The sequence below is a fragment of the Grus americana genome, chromosome Z, assembly GCF_028858705.1.
Source record: "Grus americana isolate bGruAme1 chromosome Z, bGruAme1.mat, whole genome shotgun sequence".
NCBI classification, from domain to species: Eukaryota; Metazoa; Chordata; class Aves; order Gruiformes; family Gruidae; genus Grus; species Grus americana.
Genome location: NC_072891.1, coordinates 79878019 through 79894892, shown reverse-complemented (window position 1 = coordinate 79894892; position 16874 = coordinate 79878019). Strand labels below are relative to the sequence as shown.

At 38.1% G+C, this 16874-nt stretch overlaps 1 protein-coding gene across 11 annotated transcripts in view; it reads left to right on the top strand.

Moving 5' to 3' along the window:
- Positions 1-15916, top strand: part of SSBP2 (single stranded DNA binding protein 2) — a 199139-nt gene extending 183223 nt beyond the window's left edge. For all 11 annotated transcript variants that reach the window (XM_054810058.1, XM_054810056.1, XM_054810059.1 and 8 more), the window contains one exon: positions 1833-15916. In XM_054810058.1, the coding sequence (XP_054666033.1) occupies positions 1833-1862 (30 nt within the window). In that variant the 3' untranslated portion in view covers positions 1863-15916. The remainder of the gene's footprint in view (positions 1-1832) is intronic.
- The last annotated feature ends 958 nt before the right edge of the window (positions 15917-16874 follow it).

The window sequence follows — 16874 nt, the reverse complement described above, 5'->3', positions numbered from 1 at the left end:
TTTTTTGAGTTTGCTTCTTTAAGTAGTGAAAAGGAAGAGGTTTGTGCATGTTAGCTGTTAGACTGTTAGTCTTCATAAGGAGGGTTCGTGTTCAGATTTTGTGGAGTATTGGAGAAAATTGGTTCGTACAACCCCAAAAGACTGATGTTTCAATATCTGCCAAAAAAACCAGTAGCCATAGAACCTCCATTAAATGTGATCCTTGGTCATGGTAATCCTTGACTCTCAACTTGGTAAGTGTTGCTTGTACTGAGGGCTGGCAGTCTGATCAGCAGGCAGACCAGTTCACCAAACTAAAGTCATGAAAAGAAGGACATCAGCTGTACTCAAAAGAAAATCCAGACACTTATTGGATTCTAGGTGCTCCTAGATGTTGTTTTGCTACCCAGAAGAACCTGGGACCCAGTTTTCTGAAGGTTTTACATGAGATACATGCCTATGAGGCATGCATTATATGTGCCACAAGGCATGTTGTTCTCTTTGGGAACTGTCTTGCGTTCAGATTCATATTTCATTACTTGGCTACTTAGAGTAGGCATTACTAAGAAGTCCTTTCTCAGGCAGATGTGCTGTTCAGTTCATCAGGAGTTTTGGTTGGGGGTGAGGAATGGTGCTTGGCTAATAGTAAGTTAAAAATCACAAACACCTTTAGATAATTTTTAGATTCCTTGTTCAAAGTGATTATGCAGGCACTTTGGCTCAGATACAGAAAATCCCTTGAACAGATGCTTTGCCTTAAGCATTTGAGCTGGTCTCTGACATTGACTAAAGATAAGCATGTCCTTACTAGCTTTGCTGGCCCACTATGGGAGTGCTCAGTGCATGATAGGACAGACAAACCATCAGAGACATGACATGGGATAAAATAGACTTTAACCAAGTAGTCCATCCTATGCAGTTTCCATGACAGAGAAGACGCCTCCAAAATATTTTTTCTAGTATGTTTGGATACTTGGAAGTGGCCAGCTTCATACTGTAGCTTTGGCAGGTGTTTTATTCCGTATCTGTTTTTGCAAAGGCAAATTTATCTTTCTGTTTCTTCTATCAGTTTTCATAATGCTAATACTTCTTGCATTTGAACATTTTCCTCTCCTTAGAAGATTTTAGGCCAAATTAAATGTTTCTGCAGTCCACAACTTCCAGTTTAAAAACAAATTAGGCATACAGATGTGCACTTCTTCTAGGCACTGTGGTGTCCTATTGATTATTGTAATGAAGTACTGCTAACTTGCGGGCTACTATAGCTTGTATAAGGGCTGCAGTTCAATTTGTGTTACAATAATAATGTAATGTGGTGATTGACTTTTTGGTTCACATAAAGGAGAATGACCACTTATCCTTGATTCAGCTTGCCTCCTAAAATCAGTAATACAGAATAACAAAACCCAAAAGCCTATTTTAATTCCAGTCAGATCTTTCCTCCCATAAAGTAATAAAAAGCTCTCCAAAATACTTCTGTGGTTCAGCTAACCATGAATGCTGGTTTGCTTCAGACTAGCTATCTGCCTAACTAGATCCCCCCAACAGCCAACATTGACCAGGAAAAGGCATGGAACGCATCAGAGAAGTATTGGTTCATCACAGCACCCAGGTAACACCAAAACAGAGAGTTGGCTTTATCATCAATAGCTGTGTTTTTGCATAATGCAAGAAGCATAACAGAAGTTATGATACCACAAACTGAACTACAGCCTTAGCACGACTTAGTGCAAATTTAGGAGGACGTTCAAAGAGCATGTTGACATTTAAACTCATTGCTGTGGTCCAGAAGTGGTTTTAGTTACCTGGGGGGGAAAAAATGGTTGTTAAAATGTGGATTCCTCTTTTTTCAGTACTCCCCTAGCATGACAATGAGTGTGTGATCCGTTAACAAGTCTCGCCATGAAGACCACAGTGAGTTGGCCCTCTTCAGAGAGCTACTGCAGAAGAAAATTATTCGTCCCAGTGTACAGTTTAACAAAAGGATCTCAGACACAATCAGACCCACCATTTTTTTTTTCTACCATCTCCCCCCTTTGGTCAAGACAGTGGGTCCCAAACATGATTGAGGCAACTGTAAAGAGTGGCATAACAGAACCGCCCAAGATGGAACTGCAAACAATTATCTGTGTATGTACATGTGTGGGTTAATGTATATGTATGTGTGTGTGATATAGAAATACACACATACATATATAGACCCACAGGACATTGTAAAATATTATCACATGACATCTTAAGTAGAAATGAGAAGTAGGGACTTTTATTCCATCTTTTTTTTTTCACGTTTACATTTTAATTATTAAAATTTGCTTTCCCTCTCCCCTCCTGAACTGTTTTATGTTGCATATATCACTGCTTTATAAGTTATTTTTTAAGGTGAACTCAAATGATAAATTCTTCTGATTTTGTAAATGTCTGCCATTATGGATAGGAATAAAATTGCTTATAAGAGCTTTCATTAACTTGTGTTTGATACCAGTTACCCTGTGAATCACAAATTGTACTGTCTCAAGAAATAGAAGAAAGCTCATCTTAATTTTTGGAGAAATTTAATAATTTTCACCTACTTGGTGATTTTTTTTATACTTTGCCTTTAAAAAAAGAAGCACTGAAGGTTATTTTTCTTCTTTAATTGAAGCCTAATATCTGCAATATCTATTTTAAATGGAAGCCTGAATTTGATGCAAGCTTCTCAGTTTATATAGAGTACTCTAAGGTTACTGTAAGTGAGCTCTGATTGCTATAGTATCTAGCAATAAAGTGTCAGGGCTTCTGCCCGTGGAAATGAGTTTTCTATTTAGCATGATCTTCTGTAGGGGTGCTAGGTAGTGGAAATACAATAGAGTCCTTATCATTGAAACCTTTTCTAACAATTTGCTGTTATGTTTCCCATTTTCAGTGATTCTCAACCGAATCGTAGCAATCCATTATAAACAGTAACATCCTAATTATAAACAGTATTTCCTAAGCCCACTCAAAAAATCAGGTCACCCTGCTACTTGGGTGTGCATTTTTCACCACATCTATCAGAATGAATTCTCCCAAAACTTTCCAGTAAGCAGTCTTTTTTTTTTTTTTTTTGAGCCAAAATTATAGAGTAAACTTTTTATGACTACTGGCCTTGTGAGGGTCTTACCTTTTGCCATGAACAGAAGAGAAACAAAGGTCTGGGCCATTTTATAAGGAGGTCAGCCTAGTAAACATGAAAGCTGGGGACAGAATGGAGAAAAGGCATATGGTCTTCAAAGAAATGCTTCTGGAAGCAGTCCCGTGTCTCTTCAGGCAGAGCTCTAAAACCAAGATTCTGGTACATTTAGTTCCTAATGACTTCCAGCTCCCCCAAGAAAACAAAAGCTTTTCAGTTGTGTAGTGATCAAAAGGTCAATGATCAGCAATGCAGGCACGAAGTGGCTGAACAAAAGTTCACGCCACAGACAAAAAGCAGTCACTTTCTTGTATTTTGCATATAGAAGAGCCACTTAGATAGGAGGAGCAGTTCTGAGATGTGGTATGTCCACGAAGTCTTGCAAGGAGATTTTTTTTTCATGAACTTGTGATAAAGAAGCATATGTAATGGGCTCATTCTGACAGTAGTTGCATGTAACGGGATGTGTAAGGAATACAACAATTGTCCTAACTCATTTTTATTTGCATTTATTATATATAGATAATATATATATAATATATGAAAATAAAAAGGTGTAACACTACTCTTTTCTTAGGGCTATTCAAAGGTAAAACTCTCGGAGGCTTAAAATTATGTTAAAATATCAAGGATTTTGGTAGCTTTTTTAGAAATAATAACTACTTTGATTAGTTGTAAACATAAACTAGATAGCCATTATATAGTTCTGTGGACTTCATTCCCAGTGATTATGAAAGTCACATTCATTTCCTTATCTTTGGAAAACACTTTGTTGCTGTCTCAAAAGATGGTAGAAGCCCCTACTATTGATTTGAGTTACAAAATCCACAAAATCAAATCTAATTTCCTCAGACCCTTCACTGTTGTCACTAATACCACTGGTTTCAGTGGCTTTGTCCCCAGCACACCCCAGCTTCTCCCATAAGCACTGCAGAGTCCAGGCGTCCTTACATCTATATTATCCTTGATAGTCTTCTAAGAAGGACTTGAGAACTCTCTTCTGCCCAGTTTCAGTCAGATGATGTCACTGCTAGTGCACTAAGATAGATGGATGTGTCTGGACTATGCATCAAGTGCCAAAGCCCATTCACGCACCAGGTAAGTGTGCCCTTGAGCGAGGTCTTAAGCCGCTGAGTGCATCTGGGGTCTGTTCTGCACCTCCGGGGGAACCCCCCTTCTGTCCCATGCCAAGCCAGGCGTCCTGCAGGCAAGCAGTGTGTCCAGTGACCACACGACAGCTGCCTGTGGTGGCATCACTGAGGGCTCCCTTACAAGACAGAGTATGTGCCGCTGCTGAAGCTTCATATTGTGGCAAAATTAAGCAGAATCGGGGTTTAGTATTAATCAGAGACTTGATTATTTTTTTTCTTTCTGAATTTGGCATTATCTGCAGTATTTTAGCTTATAGGCACCTGTTAAGGATGAAAGCCTGACCATTAAATTAAACCTGTGCAAAGAAACCCCGTAAATGGAACTGCCGACACATATTGAATATGATTATCAAAATATTACCCTAATTTATATACAAGAGCCTAACATCCTTTTCGGCACGTAATTTTTCTTCTGTAGTTCTTTTGAACTCCCTTCTGTACAATTTTTCTTACTGCCAGCATATCTTTGTTTCCCCTGTCCATTTCTCTTCCAGAACATTCATATCATTAAACATTGTTGCATTGATCCTGCAGCGTTAATCTCAGTAAATACATTCCTAGCTTCAAAATGAACAGGATCAGGCCCTGCTTCTTGTAGCCTGTCATTCTGTGCCCTGATATTGCAGGTTACTAGGTATGTCCAGCACTTCTCATACCCATGTAGCCCCGTAGACTGGTGGAATAAAAGATGTGCAAGCTTGCAAAATTTTAGATTTGGAAGATCTGCTTAAATACTCACTCCATATCTTATTGTTAGTATTTCAATCAGATATAAGGAAATCTAATCATCTTGCTTCCTGTAGGGAATGCTTACATCCCTGTTCTTACGTACATAAGTAAAGTTACATGTGCATTGGTAAGATCAGGTGATAATAACCATACATGGGTTCTGCAGCTGAACCATTAGAAAACAATCTTATGTGCTAAATACTCAGCTTCAAAATTATAAGTATCCCTTTGTGTGTGTGTGGATTTTTTAAATATCCATAGAGCTTTTTGCTTATTAATTTGTTTTCTTTCTTTTGCTTATAAATCCTTGTAGGATTTTCATCATATCTAGAGTATTAATGTGGAAAGAAAGACTATTTCCAAGTGCTGCCTTTTTACTCCTGCTTATGTTTCTAATCCACTAGATACCAGTGTGTAATGTATTTGCTGTTTATATCTGTCCTTATGCAACAGCATTATTGATAATGTCAGAACTTGTCCAGCTCTGGGAGCAATTTTATTTTAAGTGGTGCAGGATAGTTGTTCCACACTGGGTTTTTAGATAGATTTCTCTCTTTAATATAGAAATAAATAGATTCTGTAAATGGGTCTTTCAGGCAAAGTTAAAGTAAGGCTTTTAAAAAACAGAAGTGATGAAATCTTAGAGTAGCAGAAATAGGAAGTAATGGATCTATTTCACTGTGAGAACTCTGGCAAATATTCTGGCCTTGTATAAACCAGCTGAAATTGGGATTTCACAGTGAAACCAGTATTTTACCTACCGCATCAACCCATGAAAAGGAGTATTTGTACCCAGATTTTTATCTCCATGTCTAAGTCTTGTATAGGCAAGAACAGGGTTTAGGGCAAGGAAGAAGCTGTATGAATCACATGTAAAGCATGTGGCCTGACATGTGCATTAAAAAAAATACCTGGCTATTTGCATGTATAGGTTGCATTATTAATTGCCTGAGCATGAGGAAGAACTGCAGTTGCACTCCGTGTTCTCCCCGCCTCCACCACAGAGTTGAGTTTGGTGCATGTAAAAAACGTGGCCATAACCTTGAGTCTTTGACACACTGTATGCTGCCCACTGACACAAATGTGCCTCAGCATCTCAGAGTGACAGTCCCCAGATCAGAGGGTCGTCCATCAGCCTGTGGTGGAGGCCACATTTGCCATTTTTTATTTGGAGTCCACCTGGTTGCAGAGCCCAGACCACCAATGGGTCACATATTCAGAGACTGACCAGCCTGCTCCTCTTAATATAGGATTAAATGCCTCATGTCCCCCAGACATCCAGCTGTTGCTTTCCCTTGCAATGAGTATGTGCAATGAGAAATATGTGAGCTAATTATTTATGTTAAATAATTCAAATTAGGAAGAAGTGAATAGAATCTTGCTTCTTTATGGATAGCAGTTCATGTGTCAGAAGGACAGCTTCCTGAACTGGCTAAAAAATCATTTGAATTTTCCCCTGTTTTGTGGCTGCCAAATGAAATACTGCATGTAAAGATGATTTTGAATTAGATCAGTAATTTGATGAGGGACCAGCTGTTACAATATTCAGTGTTGAGCATTTTATTCTTTTATTCCCTTTACCAGTCAAAATGAATTTTCAGCTGATACATGTTGCACCAATTTCTATTTCTCAGATCAGTTAATTATTTTTAAGTGTTATCCCCTGTTCCTAGTCAGCTCTAATTCTTTGGTTTTGTTGTGGTTGCTAATTATGGACTGGATTCTTCAAGATTTGACCCTGCACATTTGCATTTGGAGAATGTAACATGCAGCTTAGTCCTGTAAAAAAAAAAAAGGATCAGTACAGGTAAATTTATTTTTCTTTAATTCACTGTAAGTGATGATATAACCATCGCTCCTGTCCCAGACATGCTTGGGTTTGGTTGAGCCCTAAGGATGGGAATCCTAACAAAGTACATCTTTCAAATAAAACCCAAAAACCTCTTTCAACAGTGACAGCTCATTTGTCCTCAAACTGATCACACTAAGGATCTAATTCAGGATTTAATGATATGAAATAACTATAAAAATTCAGTACACTCAGAGATAAATGAGTTAGGTTTAAATTTTAGTGTGTGCAGCTTCCTCTACTTTCCAGACATACTGGTTCAGGCCTATAAGCTGCTGCTCATGTCAGTCATCCTGCTCAAAGTGTGATGAAACCACTAACATAAGGTCAATTTTGGGTAGGATTTCACTCTGATCTGGGTGAAATACATAATTTATCTGAGGTGTGACATTATTTGGCAGATACATAAAATAAGTAAATAGAGCAAAACACAGAGGGTCTGATGAAATTACCAAAATTATGTTTCAGCCTGACCAAGAAAAAAGTCCTTATCTAAAATACTGCTTTGAGTGCATGCATGCAGATTGTCTGCCATTGCTCTTATCTTGGAAACAAATTACAGTAACAAATTTAGAGAAAATAGATCCCCTACTCAGCACATTAAAACTCAGATCCTGCAAACACATTCACATTTGTTTGAAATAAAGCCTGCACATAGTTAATTTTAAACCAATTGAAGAATAAAGTAGTATCCTTCAGAAAAGTGGGACTGCTAATATGCTAAAATCATGCTCAAGCGTGGACAGTCTAGAAGCTCAAATTAAGTCTTCCTGAAGCAGACATTATTTTAAAGATTTTTACCAGTGCAGGAGCATGTTTATGTATCTAGTACTGATATGCGGAACAGATTTGGCTTTCTTCTGTTTCTTATTTTATTAGAGTATTGGTTCACTACTACATGAGCTATTTTTGTGAACTTGTCCTTCCATCTTGTTTTCGGTTGTGCAGCCATAGTTCCCTCAACATAGCCAACAGCTTTGCAATTTTAGTCCAAACTTCTGTTTGGTCACTGTTCTTCATTTAAGCTTAAAATATGTAAGAAAGCCTCTCATGTAATGGGAAAACTTGCCATAAAAATGTATAAAGGTTTTCTTGGGTACCTGTTTTCACATTTAATAAAAATGCAATTTTCAGTTATTATTTGAAATGGTCACTTTCTAGCCACTATCTAATTTCAATGTGCAAAAGAAATTGAGAAAGCACATTACCCTTTTTTAAAAAATACTTATTTATTTGAATTCAGCATCATAAATATTTGCTGAAAGACATGGTTTTGGGGAAATCAGATCAAAACAAGATTTACTACCTAGTTGCTATGAGTAATACAGCTGTATTTTATGTTGAAAGCTCCTTCCACATCCCCAAATGTGGATTGCCTAACATCTGATACGTATGACTTTGTAAGAGCCTAATTCACAAATAGTAATTTCATTTGTTTATTTCGTGTTTTCAGTGTATATCTCATGGATGATTCAGGGTGCCCCTTAGCTGTGCAGGGTTCTGTGGTTGTGTTTCTCAGAAGAGTAACTGAGTGGTCGAGCAGGCTTGTTCACAGGGTCTGGTAATTAAGGACTGGATAATATATCCACCAGGTGCGCGCAGCTGTGCGCTCAGAAACAAGGTATTCATACGCTACCTCGCTGTTCTCTTGAAAACTTGTACAATTCTTCTTGCAGTTAAGTCTGGGCTCCCTGAAGATTTTACAATGTGGAGACAAGCTTAATTTTGCTAAGAGAAAATTCTGGCAGTTTAGCACCAGTTTTCATAGAGAATCAGCACAAAACATGGGGATTTTCAAAGGTGATGCATTTTTCTCAATACCCTGGGTGTACTAGGAAATAGACCATAGAATTTAGATGTTTGGTCTGTTACAGAGATATATACAGTTCCTCAGATTAGGAGGGAATTGTAACAATAACCATGACCAAACCTATGTTTGTCCCTATAGAGTGAATCATCAGTAATTGCTTTTGATATGAAGATTTATTGCTGTGTAACAACTGCTCCAATCCTTGAGGAGCCAAATTATCCACTGGATGAACTGGATATTTGTAGGCTTTATTTTTGTTGTTTAATCTTCATGTTTTCTTCTCTCTCATTTGGATTGTCCCATTAAATGTACCATGCCAGATCTTTGCACAAAAATAAGAACAATTTGCCCAATAAACATGCAGAAAGCTGTTCACATCTTTAGCTAGAGCCCTATTATATTTCATTAGAGACATTGAACGTAACAACAAATAAGGAGTGGCAGTGCAATTCCTGAGAGCTCTTACTGTTTGAGATGAGGAAAGTTAGCATCTCACAGACTCACACGTTAGACGAGATGATTTCTAACAATGACATAAAATCAGCTCGAAAAAAAGCTGATTATTTGCCATGCAGATTGGAGGAAAATAAAATCCAAATAGAGGATGTTTAAATGAGGTAGAAATTTACTAAAACTATAATTTACTAGGAAAGTTTTAACAGTATGTTACTGATACCAAGTTTGCTAGCAGCAAAACTGGTAGCTAGGATTCAGTAGCTGCTCTCTTAATGCAGAGGTGCATCCTGCAGACTCTGTAATCCCCAGCAGAGAGGTTGGGTTTCTTGAACTAGGCGGGTTGTGGACCAGGGACTGCGATATCCACGGGCCACACCTTTTGTTACAGATGAGCAAAGTGCAGGTGGCCTTCCAGCAGATGGCAAATCTTTCTCTAGCAGGAGCACAGAGCATGTCCAGCAGTTTAGCAGGAAAGAAAAGCAGTGTTTGCTGAATTGCTATCTAAAAACACGGCATTCAGAAGCAGGTGAAGGCTGTTCCCAAGTCTGTTCTCATTTTTCTGATCAACTCCTGGTTTTCATTTGATTTACATAATTTGATTTACATTTACATTAATGGTTAAGGAAGAGAATAAAAGTTCCTAAGCTAGGGCTGAAATGCAGACATGGAAGAGTGGCATGAGTAAAGTAGAAGCTGTAGCTTTCTGTTAGTTGAGAATCAAGTACTTTTCTTTTTTTCAGGACAGAAAGTATCCATACAAGAAACTTTTAGCCTTGCAGTGGCTATTTGAGAAGTGTGGATCAAAATGCTGTATATGCTTATGAGACCAATTTTGAGGGCTTTTTTTGTGGCAAGTATCCCCTTGCAAAAATGTTACAGTGCATCTATTTTGTGCATGTTTGCCTAAAATCACAAAAACAAATGGATTTTTTTTATGGGTTGCTGTATATGCATCTGGCAAACACTTGTTTCTGGTGGGGAGAGGAGGAAGATGTGATAGCTGGTGGGTTAGCATATTTATGTGAATTACTTAAAGCATTGGTAAAATATTGTCAACTTTGTTCACATTGCACAAGATACTCGTGTAGTCTACTGCTGGCATTATAACCTCAGCGATCCATGCATATTCTATAAATTCCTGTAGGTTTTGTGTAAGAAATCTTGTCACCATTGCTTACTACTGTAAATTCCTGTTTTGAAGCAAGAGGTGGCTTTTGATTGTACAGCCATGTGTATTATATACTACAGCAGTACTTGTTCTGTCCTCAAAACTTGCTGTTCACATATACTTAAAGCTTTGTTAAGCACGCTTAGTGGTTTCTGATTTTATTTCAAACAGCAGATATATAAGCCATTTACAGGAATATTAAATGTAACGTAAGAGAATTCAACCCAGTTCATATCCTTTTGGAGAGCTTGGGGTTGGATTTTAGCAGACAAGAAGCAGCTGCACATCTCGCAGCCCTGTGCTGGTTATGTGCAGTGTTTGCTTTTCAATCACAGGTACCTGCAAGCCTGAGAGATCAGACCCTGTGCAGGAAACACATTTTTTTGCAAAACTTCTGAATCGGTGCCAGGACGGAAACCCACCTCTAAGGGTATGAAGGGGGTAAAACACTGCCTCTGTATTGTGTCCTCATCCCCAGCTATGACAGACTTTTACATGAGGCAGTGTTTTAAGCAGAATTTAATTATTTGTCTATTTATCAAGATAGAAAAATAATCTGAATTCTTGCACTCTGGATTCTTTTTTTAGTAGTATTTTTTGATACACAACAAAGACCTGAAAATGTGTATGTGTTCTTTACTGGTTTCTAACATCAGAAAATCAAGTCTTGTCTAGACTGAAAGACAATGAGAAGAAATGTGAAAAAGCTGGGAAAGTTGATGGGGATTCTTACTTGGATTATTTTAAGTTCTGTGTTTTATTTGTTTTTATTGATAGTTTAAATGGCTACATTAATCTTTTGAATAAAGGCAGTCTTTGTTAGTGACTTTGCACCTTCACTCTTTCACGTGAGTTTGAGTACTTACAATAAATGTTCCTCACACTTCCAAGCCAATCTGTAGATAAATTCCCTATATTTCTAAGGTAGAAAAAAATGTTTCTACAGAATACTTCAGCCCTTTACACAGAACAAGAGGGTAAACCCAATCCCATAATCCTAAGTATTTGCAGGTCACATTTAAACAATTAGGCAGGAGTATTTTAGACTAAGAATAACTTTGAACATCATAAATGAACCTAATGTTCAAACTCCACTCTTTGGAAGTAAAGAGAAAACAGTAATTTTTCCAAACCAGCAAGAATTAAATTTGTTGATATAAATATTAATGTAGAAAATACATGCAAAACTTGATACTGCCTCTGACCTTAAGCATTAGTATGGATAATATTGGCGGTCTCACAAAGTCTGTGTATTTCAGAGCAGCTGTATTTCTCCTCAGTGTGTTCTTCATTATCACCAGCTACCACAAAGAGCCAATCCATGCTGCGCTGAAAGGGTTCAAAAGCATGGTGATACAAAATTCCTACGACATCCTAAATACACGGACATGTGTGAGTATTGTGTTAGGATGAGTAACCGCTCCAACTGCAAACTTCCCCAGACCTTGTGTGTAACTTTTACAAGCAGCCTCTGCGATGTTTCAGAAGGACAGTAGTCTGTTTTGATGAAAGGTCCAACATGCTGCCTGTCAGTGATCCCTTTCCAAATAGTTTTGGGTCTTTCTTTGGGGAATTGTAACTATCCCAGCTGCAGCCCTTGGAAGGAGTTGTACCACAAATACATCTTTATTTGTAGCCCTTCGTCTGTGTCAGAAAACAGACCTGCCCCTGAAGGCTTCCCTTCTTTCAAAATCCTTTTTGAAATATACAGCTGTTTTCCACAGCTGTAAAAGTGCTGAGAGGTTCAGTGGTGCTAGTTTTGTTGTACCAAAATAAAACCGTGTTTGCTTGTGTATATTGAGAGGGTCTCCCCTCAGTGTAGCACAGCTCTGGAAATCCAGTGTTCGGAGAAGCCACCTTGTCTAAGGACCAAACAAGGGAAACAAGGTCATAAAATCAAGGCTCACTGTTTTATTTTTTTAAAAGTTCTTTGCAAGACTAGGGAGCTGCAAAGACACGGATTGCGTGGGTCACTAACCACAAAGCATATCTGGGTTGGAGCCTCAGACAAAGCTATTACAAACTGTGTTTTGTAATGGTAATGCTGTACCACCACATCAGACTTGTTGCTGCTCCACACTGTGGACTGATTCATCCTACCCTAATTTTAGCTGCCTTAAAATTACCAGCCGAGGTCTCTTCTGTAAGCCAGAGGAGGGACAGAAGAGGAGATGCCTCTGGAAGACTGTATTACGGCATCAACTTCCCTCTCCACTGATGAATCCTGCATGCTTTTAAAGGCCTACAATTGGGTGGAATGAATCCAAGGGTTTATATTTAGCTTCACATCCCTGTACACAGAAGTGTATTTATTTAACTCTGGTATGGGCGAGAATAATGCAGCTCCTAAGAACCTGAATCTGAGTGGCTTCCAGATGAGCTTCTGAATCCTTCAAACATGAGATTTCTGCCCCATAGTTGATACTTTCTTCATCTTTACTTCCTTTTTTATAAACAGGTGTAACTTGAACTAACTTGTTTGAACATTTCTAGAAGGTTTACACCTGCTAGAAATCCTCACCTTTATTTAAGTGGGCTCTCACTCTTTGCCTGCACTGATTAATTCACTGAAAGCAACACATGAAGAAACCATTGCATAGATGAATCAACTGCTTTTAAATTCAGCTGTGAGGTTGTAACTAAGAAACTAATGGCTAAAGACTCCTTTCCCAAGAGCTTTAAGGAATAAATCTAGGAATTCCTAATTCAGGATTGTGAGAATACAGGTATTAATGGCAGTTTATATTTTGTTTGGTTGGGTTTTTTTTGTAAACTTGTGGTAAATGTGTACGATTTCACATGCTGGTTTGGAGATGAGGAAAGTATCCAGTTTCAGGTAGACCAGATCTTTGCAGACAGCATTACTATGGATTAGCAAAGCCCATTTACAGCAGGTTCCACCTCAGGCTTGCACCATACACCTATCTTATACTAGTTCAACTTGGTATCTTTCTTCATTAACTGCCAGTACGAAATCATAACATCAGTTGTACCAATTCTTGTTGCAAGCTGAGGAGCAGCTGAAGTTTAAAAATACAAATGCTGTAACTTGCGCCTTTTCACTGTCATGAAGTGTCTGCATTCTCACAGCTGGGCCTGAGACAGCAGCTGCCTCCAAAATTGCCATATACCTTCATCACACAAAAGTGGGAGTAATTTTTTTTTTTGTGAGTTTAACAGGAGTGGTACTGATATATTTGCTTTATTTCCTGAGTTGTGAGTCATTCAGTGTTGAAAATGATACGCATCTTGTGTAGCTATGAATAGAAAAATTGAGAATTGGTTTTTTATTATATGCTATTACAATCCCTGCTCTGTTGTTCGATATTTTGAGTTGCTGAACTTAACCAAAATGTTATCTTCACGGATTATCTTAGCCTCATCTCTGCATGAAAATGGGTATGAATTTCCAGTTAACTGTTTCTGGGTTCTCACAAGGGCCAAAGGTAAAACAGTTGCAGTGGGAAAGATTGCTGAGGCAGCCACTTACTGACAACTTTTCAGATACATAAAGCCATTCTGTATATCATCTGACATTCTTCCACTTTTCTCAGTGGATCACCATGTTCTTGAGTATAGTGATGGGTATTGTCAGCCAATGGAGGAAAGGTGGACGAGCTCACCACCCAGGAAGGGTAGAAATGTAGCAGGTAATGAGCTATCTTCTCCAGCAATCATTTACTTGTAGTGCTTAACTTTCAATTAACATTTGTATCTTCAGTGATTATTTTGCCATTCAGTATCTTGAGGTGGTATGAGCAAAAATATAGGAATATATATAATTTACAAGAAATATAGGCTTGTATTGTGCCTTTGTAATTCTCTTCAGCTTCAGTATCTATAAGCTACAAGCAGACAAACTTCTTCCCTTTTTTTGGGTGTTCTTTACTACGTAGTAGCTGATGGCCTCATTAATACTGGCTGTTTGAGTCTTCTGGGGCTAACATTTATGTTTTCCCAGGTGAAAATGCCATAGTATTCTCACCAGACATAAGCACAATGACGTATCACTGCAGTGCATGCCATCTCTTAGCTCCTCTCTACACGTGCTTGCATGTTGGAAATTTAGAAATTCTGCTGTATAAAGTGCTACATTGTTTACCCAATACAGGTGTTTTCTGCATCCCTTTTTTGCTCGAAACTCCCATTAACTTGAAAGTTAACAATGGCTTGAAAGGGGGTTTTGGAAGCACAAAGGATGCAGGGAGCAACTATTCAGTAGTTTACAGGCTGCTGTAAATTAATGTCTTCTCAGCAAAAAAATGTAGCATTTTAGCAGTAACTTCCTAGTGAAAACACTGAGCGTGCTTATCACTTAAGATTTTAAGGAAAAAGTTATCAGACTGTGTAATTGTATCTCATCTAATTTTGACACTTAACCAGTAATATTCAATGAGGTATGAACCTCAGTTTTATCTACATGTTCATGATATACCAACCAACGCAGAACTGAAAGGTGAACAGCCATGTTTTAGTATTGCAGCTACACAAGAAATCACAGTTTTAAAGAGCTTTGATTTTGTTTCTTTAGCTCTAATACATTTTCACCGCCGAAGTATTTTTCTATAGAGTTACCTGAGGCTTCCTTTCACCAACCAAAATAGTCTGTAGCCTTCTGCACTGTGAAAGGCAAGCCCTGTGGAGAAACACGGGCTTTGCGCTTGCCCAGCAAATCAGCAGAAATTTCACCCAAGCCATAACAGCCTCTTATGTTATTCCGTGTTTATGTAATTAAAGCAATGAGGGATAGGAGCTTCAGGAATAATGAGGTCTCTCTATCCTCTGTTTTATTCTCTCTCTGTACTTCATAGGGATTTAGGAGTTCCTTTTTTCAAGGCTCAGCTGTGTCTCTTTAAACCAGTGCAGTGTGAGATTCAGCTTATGGAGACAGCATTGGTGCGTGAAAGATTTACTTTTGGTAGCAAGGAGTAATGCATGTCCCTGTGGACATGGACACTTGCAAAGAAGTCTGATACTGAGGAGAAAAAAAATCAAGATGGTACCAGTACATCAGACTCAGTACTACAGTGGTTTGTTTGTGGTTTTTTTTTTTAAGCTTTTGTCATTTGTATTTTATTTTGCAGGAGAGGAATTGGGGAATATCAGATCACATGGGGAATATTAGAAGTATATCACTCAACAATCATTTTATAAAGTCTAACTTCAAAATGCACTATGATTTATTACAAAAATATATTTTCTTCTGTTTGCCAACATGGTTGTTCCATTTTGTGATAAGTTAAACTCAGCAGTTAATTTGTTGCACTGCCTAGCTGCATGAATTCATCCAGTGTACATATGTACCTGTGCAGCATTACTTTGGGTTTTGTATTTGAATTTACAGTATTGATTATTATTTTTGTATTTTACTTTGCCTCTGTTATTGGAATTGTAGTAAACATAATTTATACATATGATTTTACAACTGTTTTGCAACTGAAAAGTCTTCTTTAAATTGTAAAGTTTTATTGATGGATACTCATTAAAATGGTATAAGAATTATATTAACAATTGTTTTGTGTTTTGATGCTCTCTGTACATAAATATATGTCTATTTATCTGTTTAATGGTGCTTGTGTCTTGCAATTTTGGATACATTTTAGAATAAAGTTTCATTTTACAAGAAGTAGTTGTATTTTCACAAGCTGTGTCAAAACCCCCCTTTTTACCCTGAATAACTAGGGTTATGAAAGAAACATATGAGTCTCTGAAACATTGTCCTGGCTTCGGCAGGGATAGAGTTAATTTTCTTCCTAACAGCTGGTTAGTGCTGTGTCTTGGATTTAGGATGAGAAGAATGTTGATAACACACTGATGTTTGTAGTTGTTGCCAGGCAGTCAAGGCCTTTTCAGCTTCTCACAGCCTGCCAAGTGCACACGAAGTTGGGAGGGGACACAGCCAGGACAGCTGACCCCAACTGGCCAAAGGGATATCCCATACCATATGACGTCATTCTCCGTATATAACTGGGGAAGCTAGCTGGGAGGTGAGATCACTGCTCAGAAACAGACTGGGCATCAGGTTGAGGTTTTTTTCCCCTTCTGCATGTGGTTACCAATTGCATTTGTGCATAATAATATCCTCTCCCTTTGTTATCCTATTAAATTGTCTTTAGATATAAAACCCACAAGTTTTTTTCCAGTCTCCTCCCCATCCCCTTAGGTGGGGAGGGGTGAGCAAGCAGCTGCCTGGTGCTCAGTTACCTGCTGGGTTGACAAGCATTTATAACTTTAGGCAGTAATATTTTGTTTCAAGAATATAGAAGTACACAGTCTACAAAAATGCACACCTATATATTGTAGTTGATTTACTGCAGTAACTGACATCTGTATTTGAAACATTACCAAAAAGATCCATTTTGGAGGCGTGTCCAGCCAGCAGTTTGGCTGCTGACTCCATTGGTAAGAAAAGATTTGTGAATGTGTTAACGATGTCATGATTATCACATTAGTGTGTTATTTTCCAAGGAACCACTAAAGCTCTCCAGTTGTGCATACATCTGTTTAAATATAAAAAGAAGCTTGGCAGAAAGCCAAAATACAATTCTAGATTACAGGCTTCTGTGGAATTTTGGTTCTTAATC